At 39.7% G+C, this 20,763-nt stretch overlaps 4 protein-coding genes across 5 annotated transcripts in view; 1 reads left to right on the forward strand and 3 right to left on the reverse strand.

Moving 5' to 3' along the window:
• Positions 1-4,517, reverse strand: part of LOC108028378 (trichohyalin) — a 45,974-nt gene extending 41,457 nt beyond the window's left edge. For both annotated transcript variants that reach the window (XM_017100172.3, XM_017100171.3), the window contains exon 1: positions 3,898-4,517. The gene's annotated coding sequence lies outside the window, so the exon portion shown is untranslated. The remainder of the gene's footprint in view (positions 1-3,897) is intronic.
• An 8,767-nt stretch (positions 4,518-13,284) lies between these two features.
• On the reverse strand, positions 13,285-14,803 carry LOC108028813 (uncharacterized). Its single transcript, XM_017100798.3, has 2 exons — positions 14,428-14,803; positions 13,285-13,955 (listed from the first exon to the last, which is right to left on the reverse strand). The coding sequence occupies exons 1-2, from the start codon at positions 14,592-14,594 to the stop codon at positions 13,865-13,867; spliced, it is 258 nt and encodes an 85-aa protein (XP_016956287.1). The 5' UTR covers positions 14,595-14,803; the 3' UTR covers positions 13,285-13,864.
• A 307-nt stretch (positions 14,804-15,110) lies between these two features.
• Positions 15,111-17,712, reverse strand: LOC108028812 (uncharacterized). Its single transcript, XM_017100797.3, has one exon. It carries the CDS (start codon positions 17,555-17,557, stop codon positions 15,203-15,205), a length of 2,355 nt encoding a protein of 784 aa, XP_016956286.1. The 5' UTR covers positions 17,558-17,712; the 3' UTR covers positions 15,111-15,202.
• Positions 17,713-18,259: 547 nt separating this feature from the next.
• LOC108028002 (putative uncharacterized protein DDB_G0294196) lies at positions 18,260-20,122 on the forward strand. The gene is made up of 3 exons (XM_017099630.2): positions 18,260-18,336; positions 19,020-19,107; positions 19,406-20,122. The coding sequence occupies exons 1-3, from the start codon at positions 18,260-18,262 to the stop codon at positions 20,120-20,122; spliced, it is 882 nt and encodes a 293-aa protein (XP_016955119.1).
• The last annotated feature ends 641 nt before the right edge of the window (positions 20,123-20,763 follow it).

A 20,763-nucleotide genomic window follows, 5' to 3' on the forward strand; every position in this document is an offset into this window, starting at 1 on the left:
AGCATCATTATATTATTATAACCATATGTTTTTAGCGTTTTTTTTATTTAAAAATTATGCTGCTTATATTTCTTGGAGGTCGAACTTTATAAGAGGAAGAATCGTAAATAAATACATTAGGGACAACAAATATATACATTCTTCTTTATTTCTAATAACCATGGTAAAAACTCTTTTTAAATAAATATTAGTTTAAGTTGTTTTTCTCAAGTTATTAATTAAAATATTTTTATTAACAGCACTAAAAACAAACTTTATAATTTCTAATAGAAAAAGGTTACTATTTTTTTCGGTGCAGAGGGGGAGGGGATAAAGATGAGTAAATGGGGCAGGAGAAAGGTGACAACTTTCCCGCATGGTTGTGCTAGTGGTGGTATATGGAACATGGACACGGCCAGGCCAAGCAGTTTGTTTAAACTGCGGTCGCTTGCCAGGATGTGGAGGCACCACACCCACACGGCTGCATAAGCAGTTTCACTTGCGTGTGTGTTGGCACTTTCAATAAGTTCTCACACACAAGCACACTCGCTTTCCTCCCAAAATAGGGGGCGGTGGGTGGCCCTGCCTCAACCTCTTTGCTGGTAATTTGAAAAAATTTTCGTGCCTCGGTTCTATCTACGCTTTTATCTCTGTGCCACATTTACGGAAACCCCCTCCTGCTTTTTTATACAATTTGTATTTCTTCATTTCTATTTGCTAGCATTATCCGCCTTTTCTTCATTATGTGAGAGTGTCTGTATTTCTTTTTGTGTAAGTGCACTGTAAAAAAAATTCATTAAGAAGGGGTTTGTTTTAGGGCTTTACCAAACATACAAAAACGTAAAAGATATGTGAACAGGTCAATCTCCAACTGATTAAACTAATATAATAAATACGAGATAAATAAATACCTATCTTTTATTCTGAGGTCAAAGATTTAAAAAAAAATTAATGATGGTATAAGTACTTTTCTCATGATTGTTGTAATTAAAAATTGACTTCTTTATATTATTTTATAGAATATTTTTTCCAAATCTGAAATAAAACTTTATTAAGATTTTAAAATGATTTTTTAGTCAAAGGTAAGGTTTTTTGAAGAGGGTACTTGTCTTTTTGTTGCTGTCTGGATTTAGTTGAATACTTTCTTTTAAATCTCCACCTTTGTTTCTTTCAGTGTGTTCGTGCTAACCTTGGGCAGGGCATTAAAACCGTGCCAAGTGTCGAAGGCAGGCCCCGGAGTTGGCCGAAAGCTGAGGAGCCGGACAACTGGACATTTATTGAAGGATCCACCTCCCTCGAGGGGTCCCTCTTCCGCCCCGTCACGCCCCCATTTGGCCACCTGAATCGCCGGCTGACTCATTTAAAATTCGGCAAGGTGTGTCCATGTGTGAGTGGGCTTGAAATCCAAGCTACTGGCCCATTTGGTGTCCCTTCATTCTTTCTTTCGGTCAAATGCTCCAGCTTCCTCTTCTTTCTTAGCCGCTTCCCTACGCTTTCGGCCAACTTCCCCCGTTTCATATCTCTTTCTACCTTGGCTTTTTCGTGTTTATCTCACTGAACTGTTGCATTTTTTATGCCATTTTATTTCATTTTTATTTTTATGCTCTGCCAAATGTTTTTTCTGTCCTTTTTTCGGTCTTCTGGCTTTTTTGTTATGTTTTTTTTGTCCCGTCTCACATTCTCACATCCCCATGCACACACTAACACACAAAAGTATATCATTTTTGTCTCAGTGGAGAAAAAATGATGTTCTATGGAACTTTGATAGATCCGATGGGAGTTGTACTGTAGAACGAAATAACATATTTTTTGAAACAACAAAATGAGAAATATTTAGAAAGAAAAACTCCTTAAATTTAAATGTTATATTACGAAGTCTGTTTATCAACTAATTTGTATTTAGTATAGTTAACTATCCATTTACAAGATACCTAAAAAGCTGTCAATAAATCTATGCTAATAAGTTTTGGGTGTCAGTTTGGCTGCATAAATTATTACTACCAAAAACCAATTACTGAATAGTAGTATTGTATATTCAATACTTCGGTTCCCCAGGGTAATCCCTCATCGACTAATCCCAACTAAGAACTCCTCAATCCTCTGCCTCAGACTCGCCTTTTGTGCTGGCTAATGTCTATTTTCTCGTATTTTGGTTTCTTTTTCTGCATTTCGGCATTTTATGATATCCCAGCGCGCATTCTGTCGGTTCTGAGTGCAGGGCTTTGTTTTCCCTTTGCTGCGGGATATCTCCTTTTTATTTTTGCTGAAGAAAGCAATGTATTTTTAGTGGGTTCTGCTAAACGTCTAAAAATATGCGCCATGTCGAGCACCTGAGTGGCACAGAGAGGGGATCCATTTCGCTTTTTTATTTATGACCCTCGAAAAGCGATTCGTGCATTTGGCTCAAATCTCCCAGGAGCAAGCTGCTCCGCTGAAGGTCATCGTTGGTCACGTACCCAGCTCCTCCTCCTACTCCACCAAAAAAAAAAAATGAAAACCAAATCGATTTTAACGATTTTATTATTTCTTGGCTTGTGGAAGTTGTCGGCTTAGTCACACTCACTACCTCGAGCCGACAGCTTATGAATATGAAATGCACTCGCACGGCTGGCGAAAAATAAAACAAATTGCGAAAAATACTTGTGATTGACAAAAGTGTGGCAAGGACACTTGGCGAGTGAGCAGCGCTGACGACACTGCCACATTAATGTTAATTGATGGCCAAGACTTGACCACCGCCCCCCATCCAGTGGCCAAGTTCCATTGCCCGTTGCCCATTGCCCTGTGACAGCTCATTAATAAGCGGATTTGGACCTTCCCGTCGCGGATGTCCTTTGGCCTTCGCTTTGTGTTGATGAGCTAATCTACTGCATAAATCTACAGTTTTGTTAACAATTCCAACAAGAGCTCAGATACCAAAAAAAGCAATAAAAACAGAGCTCGAGTAGAAGCCGAAATGCACGCCGCAAAAAAAATACAGAAAATATTTGGTAATCAAACAAATTAGCACTATCTCCGTCTTATCACTGTGCTGTGTCATAATGCCGGTAAAAGTATTTTTAGCCTATCAAAACTTTAACTGTTACTACACAAGTTTATTAGGAAGTTAGCTTTGGCTCTTAACATTTTTAATTACGTTATCTTGTTATGGCCTTCTTGACCGTATACAAAGTTATTTCTAAATTTGCACTCCTGAGAAAACAGTAAAATTATCTAATTTGTAAATAGTAAACATTTTAAATATCAAAACACAAAATAATAATTTTATTTTTAGGAACATTTAACTATAGTACATTCAGTGTTCTTTAGGAACAACAGTGCGTATGAGTATTGTAAATTATTAAAGAACATAATTATGTTATGTTACTTTAAATTGGTTATTTGATTTCTGTGAAAATAAAATCTTAGTCAAATCAAGATATATTATGCTGTCCCATTAATATTTAGCAATTAAAATCTGATTTAAAATCACCGAATATTATTCATGTTGCCAAGCGATAAAGAAATCGTATTACTTTTTTACGATTGATGACATGGGTTGGCACTGATAAGCCCGAATTTGGCAAAAGACAGTGATAAGAAAGCCACATATCTTGCGACACTGACATGCTTTCTTTCCGTGTAGCAATCAAGGGGTCAGGGGGGGCCAAAGGTCGTGGGAGTGGCAACATCATTGGGGCAGGTCCCGGCACTTAATTAGAACTGCGACCGAATAGAATAGAAGAGCCCGCGCGTGAGGGTGGGATAATTTATGCAGCCGAGAGGAAGTGGACAAGCACAAGAATGTATATTTTCCCATCGGGTTATGCAAATGCCCCCCGAATATCCAGAAATCGAATCGAAAATCGTTCGAGTTAATTGCACCACTTCTTGTTTGATTTTCACTTAGCCAGTCCTCTGCGCCGGCGAGCCACTTACCTTTCTTAGATCTTCGCAAACGATTTGAAATGCAAATGGGCTGAACTCCCTGCTTTCCAAGCTCACTCGCTGACGATGGCCGGGTGCCAAAAATAATATATCACATATATGTATGTGGGGTAGAGAGACTTCTTTCGGTTTCCGCAAGTGACAGACTGTCCGATTTCGCGGGCACACGGTAAATATTGAAACTGATATTTGGTTTTGGGCCGAATATCAAGCCAATTAGCGCGGGAACTAACACACGGAGTCGGTTTCGGTTTGGGTATCGGTTTCGGAGTGGCAATAGGAATCGGTGTGGGAATCGGATTCGTCGAAGGTGTCAGGCTAATCTAACCGGCACGACCGAAATTTCACCTGCAGCAACACCTGCCAAATAAGCCAAGAAGCCAAGAAGCCAAGTGGCCAAGTTGCACTTGCAGCTAATTGTAAGTGGCACTGGCCAATCGCACTTGTTGGGTTGTTCTCGATCGGAAGTTTCTGGCCCGATGAGAGATGCTTTTCGCTTTTAGCCAACTACTTCTAACGGCCAAGAGATTCGAAATGCCGGCAGTTCCAAACGCTGCTTTCGCTGGGAAACGCGTGTGTTCGCCACGAGCGGAAAATTGCGACTGGCAGTCGCGAAAGCGGCCGAGAAGGCAAAGCTCGCACTCTGCTGCCGGCTTGCCAGAAACCAAAGCGAAACATTAACTCACCGAGTCTTGCCGCTCAGTGTTGTGACGTCGCTGCCGTGATGCTGTTGTTGCCAAAAGAGCGGCAGCGAGAGAGCGGTACACTGAGAAGTAATTTGGCTTAAAGGTGAAACTTAAAAGTATAGTATATATATACCACTATAGGTAGTACAAAATTAAAAAAAAAAATGAACTTTGATGCTAAGTTCATGTTCACTTATAAAAATCAAATTACAAGTTTTTTTGTTTTATAGCTTCTTATTTTTTTTTACATTAAAAGTAGATATTTAGATTTTTAAAATCATTTTTTTTAAATCTTTTATAAATATATTTTTTTCAGAAAACTAAAATCCATGAACTTTAAATAAAGAACTATTTCATTAGTTGCAGTTTTAAAATTATATATATTCCTATAAACTTCTTATATACTATTTCATATATTATAAATTGTAAATTAATTTAGTTTACAAAATAAATTTATTATAAATTAAATCAAATACATGTAACCAGCTTTAAAATGATGGGTGCTTAGCCTGTAATGTCACGATTTGTAACCAAATTTATGGTTCTTTTAAATTCTTTATTTAATGTCTTTTTTATGGGTTACTTTAAAATAAGAAAGTGAATTAAACAATTTTTTTGTCTACATACTTTAACTAACTTTAATCCCATTAAAGTTCCCATACATCTGTGCCTGTCACAATTAATTTTAAAACTTTCAACGTTTTTATGTTTCACCTAAAGTTTTAATGGATTTCCTGTATAAAAGTAATCATTAAGCCCTGTTTTCAATTAGTTTCCCAATGATTTTCGTTGAGTGAAGAGAGCTTCAGCCGTAGGGCCTACTCTTCTCGGAGCCTCCAAAAGTTGAAAGAGCAAGCAATTCGCTCTTTTGCGAAATTGCCGGCTCCAGTGTTTATGTTGCTCCCCCGCACTCAAGCAACATGTTGCCGAGCGAAGTTTGGCGCGCTTTTATTCATTTGAAGTCTGCTCCCTAATTTGAGTTGTTTTCGCCCGATGCCTGGGCCCCTTTTAATTGCTGATGCCTGATTTTTAATTTACACAGTTGATTTTGTTTTAGTTTCGCCTTAGATTTCCATTTCGCGACGGCTGCCGCTCGCCTTTGCTTATTTATAAAGACATTTAGATTTATGGGCGCCGGCTTTTTGCATGAGATCAGAGTGCTGTGCTTGGCCCAGTTAAATTTATGGGCGCAGCGGGTGCGTCTTGTCTCCTCGGCAAAACTAAAAATGTATGTTTCTGTTTCAAATAACGAAGCGATTAACCGAATTCTTTGCGTTACCCAACACAGACAGTGTTGCCAGCGCATTTTGTGTTTACCTTCTGCGGCTTAGTCGAAATATACGGAAAAAAAGAATTCTAGTACTAAAATTCCTGACCACATTCAATGCAAACAAATGACGCCATCTGTCTGCCGGTGCCGCCCATATTTATAAACAATTACGTAGGGGCAGAGCTAATGAATCATACAAGATCTTGCGAAATTTGCATACTGACTCAGAAATATGTTGTTTCTTTAATTTCCGAAAATTGTAATACTGTAATCCCATTAATTAGTGCTTGCAGAGGCTGCCAAAGTTTCAGGAACTTTTCGTAGGACTTTAACAATGTGAAAGCAAAAAGCTCTCAAGCTTCAGCAACTTGTTGCTCGTGAGTTGAATTAAGTGGGGCAAATAAAAAAGTGTTGCAAAACAACAGAAACTGCAAAAACATTTAAGTATTAAGTATCCGAATATTTTATTTCATATTTAATGGCGGTCCCAAAGCATAACTCCATCGCTTGAAAATGTACAATGAACACAATAGCATCCAGAGCAACATCAACACCAACTATGTATTCAAGGAGCAACATTAACATTTTGATTGCTTGTGCGAGCCTGACCCATTTAAGAAAAATGCTGTTACGTTGAATATGAAATACCCTCGCTAGTAAGATGAAGAATGATATACTGCAACAGCTGCAAGATAAAACTTTATCACATGTAATCCGTAAATAAAGACAGTAAATATCACGTTCTTAATAGTGAATATCACGTTATTAAAACTTATCTGTAAATAACTTTAGAGTAAATCACAGCCTCATTTAAATACTATATAAAAATGGTCGTGAAAAGTTCTTACCCTTATGTGTCTTGGACATGTAAAAATATATGAATGTTCCTTTCCTGGACTTATTACACCCCTTTCAAGTGTATAAAGCAGTGAAACTCCGGGGTATGTTGGATGGAGGAGGGTCACCCAATCACCCAATAAAGTGGTCAAATTGACGGGCCAGTTTATTATTAATCTGTTGCACTTTGTGAGCTGATAAACAAAATGGAATGTTTACAGAACGAGCAAAAAATTGAGCGCACTTGAGGAAAAAATATTCGAAAAGGCGAGCAAGCAAAATGTAAACAAAAAAGTGATTCAAAAAATTATGAGAGCCCCACACGAAGACAAATGGATCATAATTCTGCGATGGGGAATAGTTTCCCGGACGGAAAATGGGTAATCGCGAATCGAAATAGATTAATTTATGGTACGTGAAAGAGTTACCATGCTTGGCCACACAGGATGATCCATGCTGGCTAAAAATAGGGATGACTTCCAAAATCGAAATAGAATCGCCAGTCGGGTGGGGGCAGGGGTGGTGAGTGTGGGTGGGGCCGGTCTGGGTGTGGATGTGGGCAGTGGGTGGGGTTGGGTCGGGTGAGCGCGCGCCATCTGCTCTGGACATTGGCATTGAGTGGGTGGCGTGGCGTGGCGCCTCGCTGCCAACATGTGCGGCGGCTGCCCCCAAAAAATCCGTGCATAAACATCAGCACTCGTGTAATGTTACGAGCGTACACCCGCAAAAAAAATTGATTGCAATCTATTATATTATAAGATCAAACTTTCATTGCTGGAACTTTCCAAACTACATGAGTTCCATAAGCCGAATCTCGACCGAAAAATCTATTTATTACTTTTGTCGCAGAAGTAGAAATAAATTGTGGGTATACTCAATTATAGTAATCGATTTTTAATAAATAATTTATGGGGCAAAAATGTAAGCAATGAAAATAAATTCTAAAAAATTAATAATTTCTTATTAAATTTTAAAATGTAATTTTAAAATAAAAGTTATCTTTATTTAGAACACAAAATATGTATTTTAAATTATGTTTTAAGTTGTATTTAACATTTATCTACAAAGAACAATAAATAACAAATTTATCAATCACATATATCAACTGAAATTCCTTCTGGTGAATAAAACTAGATAATTTTATTTATGGTGCATGTCTAATAAAATCAGGCTTTTTTAATGGCCAAATAGTTACGATATTAAATTCCCAAGAGAAACCGTGTGTCTAAATTTTTGTTTTGCCGGCCATTAACACCCGGAAAATTGGAATAAAAACTACATTGACGATCTTCAATGGGGAAGGTCGCCCATGATTTATGCGAGAGCTCAACTCTTTTGGGGCCATCAAAGGCCAGACCCATTAATTCCGTCTCATTTGGACCCGCATACGCCTCCGTTTCGATCTCGATCTATTTCGTCCATCGACACTCTGCACTTGACTCCGGCAAATGTTTGCGTTCTGCCCCGTATTCCTGTAATTTATGGCAATTTAAAGATTTTCCCAGCTGCTTTCAGGGGAGAGCCTAAACAAACACATGAAACGATGATTCTGTCGAAGAGGTCGTGGACAATAGCGCGTTTATGTCATAGAAAACGTACAATTAAAGTTACTGAAACATACAAACGCCAACCATTAATAAAGTAACGAAATATTTAAAAAATGGGACTCTATCAAACAATATCTGACTAGCTTGAAAAAAAAGAAACTTGGCTAAAAAGGGTTAAGTAATGAACTCCTGATAAAAAAAGAAATAAATTAATGTCTCCAGGGAAACATATTTTTTGCATACCATTCTTGTTTAAGAATTGATTACAAATTCCGAACTTGGGTTTTTTGGACACTAGGGTTATACATTTCTCAGATTGTTTATTTCCTATTTATATACGGAACCGGAAGCAGTGTTCTTAAAATTTTTATTATGTTTACGGGATAACTTTGCTTGTGTTTTCGGCACTGGTGTTTAAATCTCACCGAAACTAATCCAACCTATTAATACGAAGAATACAATTATTTTTGAAGAGTGCGAAATATATTCCTTTGGTAGACGAATCGTTTGAAGTCTTCAAGCTCGAAGGAAACTATAATAAAAGTAATCTCACTAAAACTTTCGACAAGTTTTAAACAAATTAACCCAGACAAATAATCCCCGAATCAACCCCACAGTTTCCTGCCCATTACAATCGCCAGATGTAGCAAATGTCTAAAAATTTTCGCACATTTCGACTGTATTCAAATATAAATGTTCGGAAAAAGACCGGCAGGCGCAACATGTGTCGGTGCTCGAGGCTCTGCGTCTGGGTATGCTCCACTAATAAGAGCAAAAATTTGGTCCAGAATGATCGCCACATTTCTGAACCGCACCACCGAGACCGCAAATCAGCAAAATCGAAATCGAGAAAACACAGCGATCATAAAATGCGAATAAACATGCTGAAACTTAAATTCGAAAATATGCAAACTTGCACTTGCTCGAAGACAATTACTCAATAAAGGCAGCGGACTCCAACCATATTTTCCGATATATAGTTAGGGTCTATATGATGGTTCCATAAGCAATAAGCAATTGAAGGTTACAACTCTGAGTCAGCTGCTGAGTAATGCTCTATGCAAATCTGAAATCCAGGTGGAGATATGCACTGATGAATACCTTAAAACCAGCCGGCTAACGTGTTTCCAATTATGCAAATCTCTCCATAACATAACTTAACTTACTCGGCTGATAACCAAGTTTGGGATAGTTGCAGTAATAAGTTTTCAATTAAAAAATATATTTGATAAGGGGCGCAGAACACCCAAGTTGGTGAGCGCTGCGTGACTTAATTGCTTTTCGTTGTTGTGCTGCGATTGGCGCTAATTGAAGACAACTTGTTGGGCAGGCGGCGATGGAGATGGAGATGGTGGTCACTGGGTTGCTGGTGGCTGGTAAATGGTGCCCGGTGGTCAGCGAGTGGAGCCAACTGCAACCTGTCCCCAGGCATCGGGCTTACTTTGTCATTGATGATTACTGTGCACGGGGAAAAACAATACCAAGAAAAGTTCCTCTTAACTGATGTTTCCTTAAAAATATCAGATTATATTTTGTATAATTTTTTAATATTTTTATTATTATTGGACTCTTAGGACCATTACCTTATGTCCATTTTACGTTATTCAAATGATACCTTAATATTAACCGAATATGTCCTTTAACAAGTTAATCCTGTCTCTTTACTTTCTGTGTAAAATAAACGCAAATAAATAGTTTTAAAAATGTTTATTTTACACCAAAACTACGTTAGTGAAACTAGCATATGTTATTATATTTGTTTTGAATATTACCATGCTATCAGTATATTAAATATGTTATGAAATAAACAACAACAATTTACTTCATTGAAAGCCTAAACCTATTTAATTTTTTTAAACCTTTTTCCCTGTGCATCCTCAAAGCCAGCAGCTCAAGAATTATGCGTGGCCAACATTTCCCAGAGCCACGTTGTCTGGCGATGTCATTTCCATTTTGTTGATTTTCCTGTTCACTTTGCACTAATCGATTTTCAATATATTTACGCTTAGACGGCATTCACATGCCATAGAGCACAACATTGTTTTTGCCACTGGGGCAGAGCTTTTGTTTCTGGTTTTATGAATATTCAAAATTATTCAAAAAGTTGCGCAACTTTTGATAAATTGTTTTCTGCACAATTTTTGGCCTAGGTCTTTACAGTATTAAGCGAGTAATTAATAGTAAAGGAATTATTCACTTGCTTGCATTCCAAGAATTTCGGCTGAATTGACCCAAATTTCGGGTACAAAATTAAGACATTTCAATTGCTGTCACTTAACATCAAGTTCAAGTTCAATTAGGGAGCGTCATTTGAGAAGTTTGATTAAAACAAGTACAAGAGATCAATGACACGTTCCATGTTTTATTTTATTCTTCGGCAACTTGTGAATCATCTTCACAAAATAAGCCACAGATCTCTGAATCACCTTAGAATTTCTTATCGATGTGAATAATCCCGATCCGCCACCTGAATCACCTGTATATTTCCTCCAGCCATGAGTAATGGTTTTCCCATGTGCGTTTAGAATATTGTTTTGGTTTTCGTGGAGAACATAACTCGTAAATAATTGACAGAGCTAACGACAGATATGGACCATAAACCTTTTCCCCGGCATCATCAGTAATTGATTAAGCATATTTTATGCGCACTTGCTAAGGCTAATTAATCAATTTCCCTCTAATTGGCAGAAAGTAATTGCATAGAAATTGATCAAAATTGTTCGCGCTCTTCGAATTTGCAAATAACACGTATGCGACGCATGGGAAATGGAAAATCTCTTTCCACCCCATCGATGTTCAACGAAGAGTGAAATTCAATTTGTTCCAAAAACCGAACCGAAAAAAAGGAAGGGAAATACGCCAAATAGTTTCGGTCACAAAATCGCAACCCGTAATTGCATTTGGCTTTAAAGAGGCTTTAAAATTATGCAAAACGCATTCGAGCTGCAGGCACGAACCACGACGACCATCCATGCCAATGACAGATACCAATCCTCTGCCAGCCACCCACCGTCCACCTCCCACCGCCCCTTCTGGCCCCTCGAAAACGGCAGCAATTACAGCCACAACAAGTGAAGCGACATTTTGGCCAGAGCAAGGAAAACCCCTGCAATATACCCTCCTTAACCAATAGAGCTGCACTGGAAAAAAAGGGCTGTGAAACCGAATAAGGGTTTTATGGTGTTAAAATAAAATAAAAAATAACCAAAAAAAGTTATGTTGGCGTATTTTCGAACTGCTCTTTACATATGAATAAAATATTTATCGTTAATCTTACACAAAAAATATTAAGAAATTATTATTTTTATTTGAAAAACTGATTAACAATACTGAAATTGTCTTAAACTGAATATAGAAATTTATTTTAATATAATCAAATAGATTACTCTGAAAATGTAAATTTTGAATTTTTAAATAAATAAATAAATTAAGTAATCCAAGATTTTTGTAAATATATATACATATTCAGATAAATTCTAAAAGCAAGTAGATTTATACCTAGGTTCTAGCTGCAAGATACTATGCCCTTTTCTTTAAGTGCACTGCTCAGATTGTGGCAACTTGCAAGTGCAGTTGTCGTTGCTTCGATGGCTCTGCCAATTCTTGTGCATATATAATTTTATGCTTATGCTCATGTTTGCCTTATGGAAATGTGAGATTTTACCACATACGAAAAAAACCCGAGCCGTACAAAAAAGGGGGAAATGAAAACACAGGCTACTTTGGCACTTTGGACTTTGAGCTTGCCCATATTTTTTATGCAAATTATGCAAAATGTATGGAAAGAATTTTGTGGGGACACACGACAAAGTTCAATTGTATCAATTTGGTGAAGAGAGCGAAAGACAAGCAACTTTAAGGCGGCCAGAAAAATAAACGAAAATCGAGTGCGACTCCATCAATCATAAGCATCAATCAGAAGCGGCGAGAGCTGGACGAAACTTTGAAGTTTGCGGCATGCCGCATTTAGTATAGAACAATTTTGTGGTCCATTTCAATTAGAACATGGCAGCAAAGAGGCCACAAAATGTGGCGAGCAAATAGCCGAGGGTATATATTATTTACAAAGGGAGCTCTTGGTGTGAACGCAACTAACTGTTTTCCCGGGACTTTTGGCCAAATAAATTCTGCTAAGTTCAGCACTTTCACATGCCAAATCAGACCAATAAACTCGCTCTTTTTATAGACCAGGTCTGATCTCACTTCGCACTCGAATGGTATTAATTGTATTTCTTGTTATAGCTGGGTGCCAGCTGATGTCACTTCCACTTTCAGCTCATTTATAAACTGCAGTTGCAATCGCGAAAATATGCAGCGAACAAACACAGAAATGCACAGCGGAAATGAGACATTTCTTTGGTCTATTGTAAACTTTTTGACTGACGGCCAAGGTTTGGGGAAACTTTAGTATTGCAAGATCGGTAGCTATAAATAAAAATTACACATGTGTCTCATCGCACCTGATAAGATAAATCTCCTAATGCAGTGGTAAGCCCTAACCCAATTAACCCCCCTTTCCAAAACTAAATATATAAATAAATAAATTATAATAAAGTATACAAAATATAAGATCTAGGTCAGGCACTGTGCATGGATTTAAAGCTGACATGTGGCTAAGAACCTTTGAACTCACCCATCTGCAGCTAGTGCCAAGTCTTCAGTATGCAGATTTGCTAACGAGCAGACAAACAGATTTTGGCATGCTTGGAAGAAAGCTATTTTCGGAGCTAAAAGCAGACAGACCATAAATTTATGGAGGGGGAATCACAAAAGGTCGGCTAAGCATGGTGCCGAAACTCAAACTTAGGTTTAAAAATTCTACCACATATTATTTATTACTAATAACAAAAACAAAAGAATTGTCATGCAAAATATTTCGAATTTTCTCAACTTTCATGTGTGCCTCTTTATCTAAGAGCTTTTTAAATAAATTTTTTTCCAATCAAGCAATTTTTGTGTTGTTGTGGGACTCCCCTACATAATGTATTAGCACTTTCTAAAATTGGCCCTAGATCATCCTTTAAAAGATTAGCATTTCGCGCAAAGAATTTAATTCGCAAATTAATCACATCTGACACGACGATGGCAAAAATTGGGCATCAATTCCATGGAATTCACACGTCTCTGGATACTGTCAGAAGTGTCAGAGTCGCGTCATTTGTCTCATTAAGCCATTATTTCCGCTTTTGATAGAAACGCTCGCTTGACACTTCTCAAGAGCAATGGCAATCTTGGCGCAATGTGTCGGCTGGCCTGGGTATGATGTCATATCATGGGTCTGATCGTTATAGTACTATAGTCTGAGGCGCCGCAGATCGCGCTCAATGGCGCTGTCTCCATTAATCACAATCTTTCGTATCAGAATCGTCGGAGACAACATCATCAATTGCAGCCACACCGAAACCCACACAAAAAGATCAAATATGCACTGGCACGCGTGCGAATTTCAATTTTATATAACATTTCGCGACATCTGATGGATGACTGGTGGCTGGATGTGGTGGCGAAGGAGTCAATCAGTGGGCCAGGCGGTTGCAGACACTCGGTTTAAATTGGTGCTAGTACGGCATGCTGTGATGGGGGACGGGTCATCTGTCTGGTCTGCGGCTTCGAAGCCTCTACTTAAAAGCCCTGTCCTTCCCGGCGCTGAAGTACAGCACGGACCAGGACTTGTCCGGCATATCGAACACTCCATCCCGCTGGTAAACACTGGAGGAAAAAAAAAGTTAATACAATTACTTCTTTAAGAGATAGGGTATTATATTCTATTCTGCGAAATGACAAAATGATTAATAATTTTTTTATAAAAAGGGTTTTCTTCGATTAGGTGCTAGGATGATCCTTACTAAGCTAAGCAAAATTAATTTAAGTTTATTTTTTAAATTACATATAAATGTTTCCTGGATTAATATTCTTTGTTTTTTGGTGATCGTTCAGCAAATCAAAAACAGAATAAATTAATAGAATTAAAATTTCTTCATTAAAGTTTCTTAAATTGCCATTACTTATTAATCAAAACATTTGGTCTATAAATTCTGATTTTGTACCACTTATTTCCATTATTATCATCAAATTTAAATGGTTGGCAATGGCTAGTATTATCTAAATAGTTTCATTCGAACACTAAGTTATTCTTAACATTCTAACTGAAGACAATCATAATAAGCCAATCAAACCTCACCTGGTGTCCGAGCTGACCAGTCGCTGGCGTTGGTGCTCCGGAATGCAGGTCTGCTTGGGGGTGGGCTTGAGCTCCAGGGCGAAGTCGCTCTCGGTGGGATCCATGGTGGCCAGTTCCTCGTTGCCACTGCCGACCGCACCGCGCTTTTTATCCACCTGAGACGACATGATCTTCACTAATCTTGGATGTGGGCCGAAATAGAGGCAATCGGTTAATTTAACGGCTAACTTAAAATAATTTTGTTTTTGAAAAGCTAAAATTTACGTCGCCTAATATCGAAAAAAAAATTAAAAAACAAACGAGAAAATAGCTTTTGCGTATTATTTGTGACTTTCAACCGAGTTGGTGCTATCTTTTAAATAAGTTGTACGAGACAGAAAAGTCAAGGAGTAAAAAATGTAACAAAAAATTTTAAAGGTATGTATATTCTGCTCTTTACATTAATTTATTGGTAAACTAGCTGAACCAATTTTCATAAGAATATTCCTATAGGAAGTCAGTAAATGCTTTTAAAGTTTAAAGATCGATCGGGTTCCCAAAAAAGTAGGCAATCTAATTCAGGGACTATTTTGAGGAGACCCATCATAAAGCCTATAAGTATGCAACGCGTTTGTATAGATGCCCATTCATAAAGTTAAATTAGAAGATATTTCTCACTCCCGAATATTAACAATTCAAACAAATTGTTATAAAACAGAGATCCTTAGAATGTTTTATTTGATAAAAATCTATCCAATCAGTACTGTAAAATTTAGCTTTCGTTCTTGATCGGTCTTCAGTAGACCTGCACCTGAACGGCCAGGAATCTGCGTGCATTGTTGGTCATCTGGGCGATCATCCTCATGGGCAGCACCATGGAGCACCGACTCCGACAGATTTGGCCCACATCGTTGGGAGCCCGGATGTCGTAGATATAGCCAGTATTAACACCGACGCAGCCGGCCATCTTGGGACCCAGGGTGGACCACAGGGAAATGGTGGCCAAGGGCCTCATGTTGCGCGGCACCAGCCCGGTCAGCCATAGGACGAAGAGCTCCACATCGGAGCTACGTCTTGCCTTGCTGATGATCCTTGCAGCCCGTGATCCCGGGAGACTCAAGGCCTTGGTCAGATAAGTGCGGCTACTCATCACCAGAACTGGCAGTAGATCGTGCAGCTCCTCAGCCTGGCTGTCGATGACCTTATCCCGCACCATATAAACCATATGGCACCTGGGCCTATCAATCATAGTCATGTTGGTGTCCAGAAAAAAGGTCTTGGTCTCCCTGGCCTTTATGCGCTCCATGGTCAGGCATCGATGATCCAGCAGGAGGTGGTTATTCAAGTCGGAGACGAAGCACAGCCGCCGGCAATCGGAATCGGGACAACGGACCGGCGATCGGGAGACATCCAGTTCTTTGGCCTTTTGCATCTTGGTCACCTGCGGTTTCTTCTCGGTCAGACGGATTACTTCCTTCTCCGCACAGGCTATTGTGGAGAACTGGGCTCTGGGCGCATTCAAGGTCACCTCCGTTGATTCATCGAGACTCCGGATCAGCTTTACTATGTCCAGGGGATCGTTGACGATCCGCTGGAATAAGGCACGCTGCGCCGACGACAACAGGATACAGATCCTGCGGGATTCTCCCAAGGGCTGGGTTCGCTGAAAGAGGTCTTTGGGACGAAAGGCGCTGGGCATGTAAAATCCCACCCTACCCGGTTTTGCAAAGGGATTTCTCAGCTGATCGGCCAGGGGTACATAGACCCCCTTCTTCTTTTTCACAACTATACTTTCAGTTTGGGTGGATGATGGGGCACTTTCTATGCTGGTTCCCACCGTGGACATACAATCCCCTCCAGTCACGGTTTCCGTGTCCGTTTCGGTTTCAGTTCCTGGAGGTGCAACCGATGGCTCATAGCTTTTCAGGCTTGATTGGTCCGAGTCCATTTCCTTTATTTTTATATTTGATTTATTCTGTTCGCTTAGGGCATTCATCATGGCCTCTAGACTACTCTCTGTCTGGAGCGACTTCTTGCCTTCCCGTATCTGCTTCTCAATTTGCATTCTATTGAACAGGTGTTGTAATGTCATGTGGGCTCCTCCACTCTGCCTCTTACTCCACCTTGATGACGAGCGAAGATTACTCCTCTCCAGGACATCCAGTTCCGTTTGGGCTGTCTCACACTCCACGTCTAGTCGGTTTCGAATGGAGGCCAACTTCCTCATTTGCCGCCGCTTCTCTAGCAGCTTCCGCTGAAGCTCAATGTTGCTGGAACTTTTCACTTGACTCCCGGAGGCCATCATCCTTCGATCTCTTGCCTGCTTGGAGGTCCCCGCTTCTGAGGATTCTTCGGCAGCGAAGCGGCGCTGCATCTTCTTTATATCCTTGAGAGTAAAACCAGGGAGAACAGAATTGACATCGGAACTCTTTATACGCTTGGTAGAGGTATGGGACTTTTGATTCTGCTCATCGCGATGCTTGTAGGACTTTGCATAAGGATTAACAGGGGACAAGCGACGATCTGACTCAAGCGGTAATCCTGGATTTAGGTGCTTGGGAGGCGTGGCTCTCAACAGTTCGATGCCCGTGTCTTTTTCATGTCTTGTACTTCGTCCAGACGATGGAGCCATTTTCGACAGTCTCTCAGGACCTGATTTACGTACAGTTTTTTCACCGCTCTGCGAAGGAGCACTCGTAGTTGAAGTAACGTTAAGAGGAGTCACTGGTGGTGTGACAGCCTCATCTTCGCTATGACGATTCCGAATCAAGTAGCCATGCCTATTGGGCAGTACACTGAAGGATCCACCGGTTTTGGGCGGATCCACGGCCTCGACGGCCCAGTTGCTCAGATGGTTAGCCAGACTGGCGGCCTGCTGGTTCTGGATATCCGTGCGCGAATGGAGGGCACCTCCGAGCAAGCCGGTCGATACTTTGCTGGGAACCGAATCGATGGAATCCAAGCTGTTGCTGAAGAGTTCCTGCACCGAATCACCGCCGGTGGAGCACTTCATAAAGAAGGTCAGTTCGCTGCACAGGTTGCACCAACTGGAAGCACCCTCTATGCAATCCTCCCTTGCGCTATCGAACTTGTCGGCGGCGCGAGGACTCAGTTTGCTCCTTCGATTACCACAGCGACTGCACTCGTACATGCTCTATCCGAAGTGGTGGTCCAATCCAATAAAGACACGTATAAGACAATTTAAAAAAGCGTTACCGAAAAATATACAAGTAACAGGTTACAGTTTTTGGTTCGGTTCCCATGAAATGGGAATGTAAATAATGTGAGTGGAATTGCAAAAGTGTGTTTGAGTTTTTGCAACCTGATAACTGGGTGGAAAAATGTGTAGAACAAAACTTGTTAAACACGATACAATTAAGATTTTATAAACCAAACAAAAATTTAATATTTTCTTTACAAATATTTTACTAAGTAATTGTTAAAAAACATAAAATATTAATGAATTTCTTTGATTAAATAAAATACAAATTTACTAAAATATATAATATCTTTTTAGGCAGCACAAAAAAATGTGTATTGTATATACATTTCTAGTTTATACACAAAAAGACTTGAACATTTATTTTTGGAATCTTTGACCTTCTTTTATGCAAATTCTGGAAATGCAAACATCGCAAATAAAACATATTTTTCTCAAGAGGCTTATATGGGATTTTTTGCTCGATTGGTTATTTGCTTTTCCGGTCCGGCCCCTTGGAGATACGGAGACATCTGCGGTCAGGTGCTGGACCCATCCATTGACCGTGAAATCCGACGACGAAGGTCAGGAGGGGACGTGCAAAATCACAGAGTGAAAAGCGAATTCGGGGAACCTTGGATTCCCAGACCAGCCATGCTCCAGTTTATACGCCTCGAGCCGGAGCTCTCGAGCGCAATTGAGATTGTCAAACGCCCCGTCAAGTGGCACCTGTCAGCAGGTGAAGACCGAAATAAAGAGAGGAGAAGCGCTGAAAATGGATAAACGTGCGTTTTTTAATGCTGAAGATTAAATACACTGATTCTGGAAATATTGAAATGTTTACTTTAACAACATATATTAAGTAAGGTGAAATTTAAATGTTAAGATTTTAAACATACTTTGATTTGAAATCAAATAAGAAACTTTATGGTAAAACGAATATAAACAATATTGCGGAATAAATATTATTAGTAAATAAATTTAAATTAATAATGAAGGAAATGAAGGAAAAAAACTTATGATAGCTATTTATGCATTGTTTATTAAAATGTCTAGCTAAGTCTTGTTTATTTATTTATATAGGTTGTCTTCCTAGTGACCATTAAAAATCGTATTGGCCTTCTGCAAGGGTACGAAAGTGGCCAAAAGCGGCTTACACTGCGTCCAATTGAAGCTTTACTCGGATCGGATGGGATCGAATTGCTTCGGTTTGCTTGGCGGCCAGTGGCGATGATTCAGCTTGAATATTTGGGCATTCGAATGTTTGTCCGACGATTGTTTGCCGAGATGCGCCAAAATCAAAACCAAAAGCAAAGTACAAATCCGAAAACCGACGACAAATCGATGGTCTGGGCAAATAACGGAACCCGCCCCGAAGACCACTGCTTGAACTTTTTGACTGGGCCAACTGAAGGTCCGCCATGGAGCTGAACTCGTATAAATATCTTTACCTCCAGCTGTTCGGACATCAGATGCCTCACAGCCAAACATCCAACAAGATGGTAAGTATTCACGAAGAGAACTATTAGCTCCAACAAGGATAACAAAGGATATAAGGATAACTGACAAATACATATTAAAATAATACATTTAACTAAACACAATATAACAACTAATTTATAAAATAACCCAAAAAATACTATCAAAAACTTCCTTATGTTTTATAAAAAAGAGGGATGATACAGTTATAAGTTATGCATTTTTTTATTTTCCTTTTTATATTATTCCGAAATAGATATTAACTATTATAATTAATTGTATTAAAATTAATTTTAACTAAATATATTGTATCCCGCTTAGAAAACCTTCTGCCTGACCCTCGCTTTGTGCGCCTGCCTGGCCGCCGCGGATGTGTCCCACCTGCAGCCCGGCAGCAGCTACCTTCCCCCTCCTCGTCCGGAGCACGCGGTGTCCATGAGCATCGAGCCGCAGGAGCTGCGAGAGCTGCCCGAACAGGTGGAGTACATGCGTCCGAATGAGCAGGGTCAGATGGAGGCCATGCCCAGCAGCCTGCTTACTCCCCCAGCTCCAGTGGATCAGGAAGAAGTCCTGCCATCCACTCGTTACCTGCCACCTGCACCTGCACCTGCTCCAGTTCCACTTCCAGTCCAGATGGATGCTGAGCCCATGATGATGCCCCAGATGGAGATGATGGCTCCCGAGGAGGCCGTTATGGAGAAGCTCCAGCAGCATCCAGATCCCGCCAATCGTTACCTGCCCCCCGCACCCGTTCCCGAGCAGCAGTTGACCTACCAGCAGTACCAGGAGCAGATGCAGCAGTTCCAGATGCAGGAGCAGCAGCAGCAGGATCAGCCCCAGGAGCAGCAGCCCCAGCAGTTCCAGGATCAGCCAGCGGAGCAGGAGCAGCAGATGCCCTACGTTCTGGATGTCCAGCAGCCCATGGCTCCATCCGATGTGGAGACCCAGGAGCAACTGGAACCAGAGCCCGCCCACGAGCTCCGTGCCGATGGCTATCACTACAAACAGGCCGAGGAACAGCGTCGTCTGCGTCATTAAATCGCCAGATTTGAGTCACCGAATGACGACATCGAGTCATCTGAACATGCGTCATCCGATTGTTGTTAAATGTTTAGCTTAGTTCTTAGAGAACCGATTAAATTTCGACTTTGAAGAGTATCTGCTTTTGATGTATTCTGGTTGGATTTTATTAGTCACGAAGTGGTCAAAACGTGAAAAAATGTAAATTCCTTATAAAGAAAACTTTGAGAAAGAATGATCAATCAGCTTTCAGAGATTGGAAACTTCATTGCGAGGTTTGAAACTATACAAAATACAATACAATCTCTGGCACAACTTTTATCAAAAAATGTAAATTCCTTATAAAGAAAACTTTAAGAAAGAATGATCAATCAGCTTTTAGAGATTGCAAACTTCATTGCAAGGTTTGAAACGATAAAAAATACAATACAATCTCTGGCATTTTTATCAAATATCAGAATATTAATATTTTTTAACTTTAAACAATGAATTCCCATGATTTCGGTTTGAGTTCAATCCAGTTTTGAAAACTGGAAAATTTGGATAACATCTTAATTAAGTGTCAAGGGACTTCTCTTTGATTTAATTTTAAGTAATAATTTATAGAAATCCTGAAATTAAATGAAATTGATTTATGATTAGAATTAGAATTTATTACC

This window comes from Drosophila biarmipes, chromosome 3L (assembly GCF_025231255.1).
Source record: "Drosophila biarmipes strain raj3 chromosome 3L, RU_DBia_V1.1, whole genome shotgun sequence".
Classification (NCBI taxonomy): Eukaryota; Metazoa; Arthropoda; class Insecta; order Diptera; family Drosophilidae; genus Drosophila; species Drosophila biarmipes.

Coding starts and splice junctions, on each gene's coding strand:
- LOC108028813 (XM_017100798.3), bottom strand. CDS start 14,594: ATGTCGTCTCAGGTGGATAAAAAGCGCGGTGCGGTCGGCAGTGGCAAC. Junction 13,956..14,427: donor CTGGTCAGCTCGGACACCAG/GTGAGGTTTGAT, acceptor TTTTTCCTCCAG/TGTTTACCAGCGGGATGGAG.
- LOC108028812 (XM_017100797.3), bottom strand. CDS start 17,557: ATGTACGAGTGCAGTCGCTGTGGTAATCGAAGGAGCAAACTGAGTCCT.
- LOC108028002 (XM_017099630.2), top strand. CDS start 18,260: ATGCTCCAGTTTATACGCCTCGAGCCGGAGCTCTCGAGCGCAATTGAG. Junction 18,337..19,019: donor CGCCCCGTCAAGTGGCACCT/GTCAGCAGGTGA, acceptor GGCCAACTGAAG/GTCCGCCATGGAGCTGAACT. Junction 19,108..19,405: donor GCCAAACATCCAACAAGATG/GTAAGTATTCAC, acceptor TATCCCGCTTAG/AAAACCTTCTGCCTGACCCT.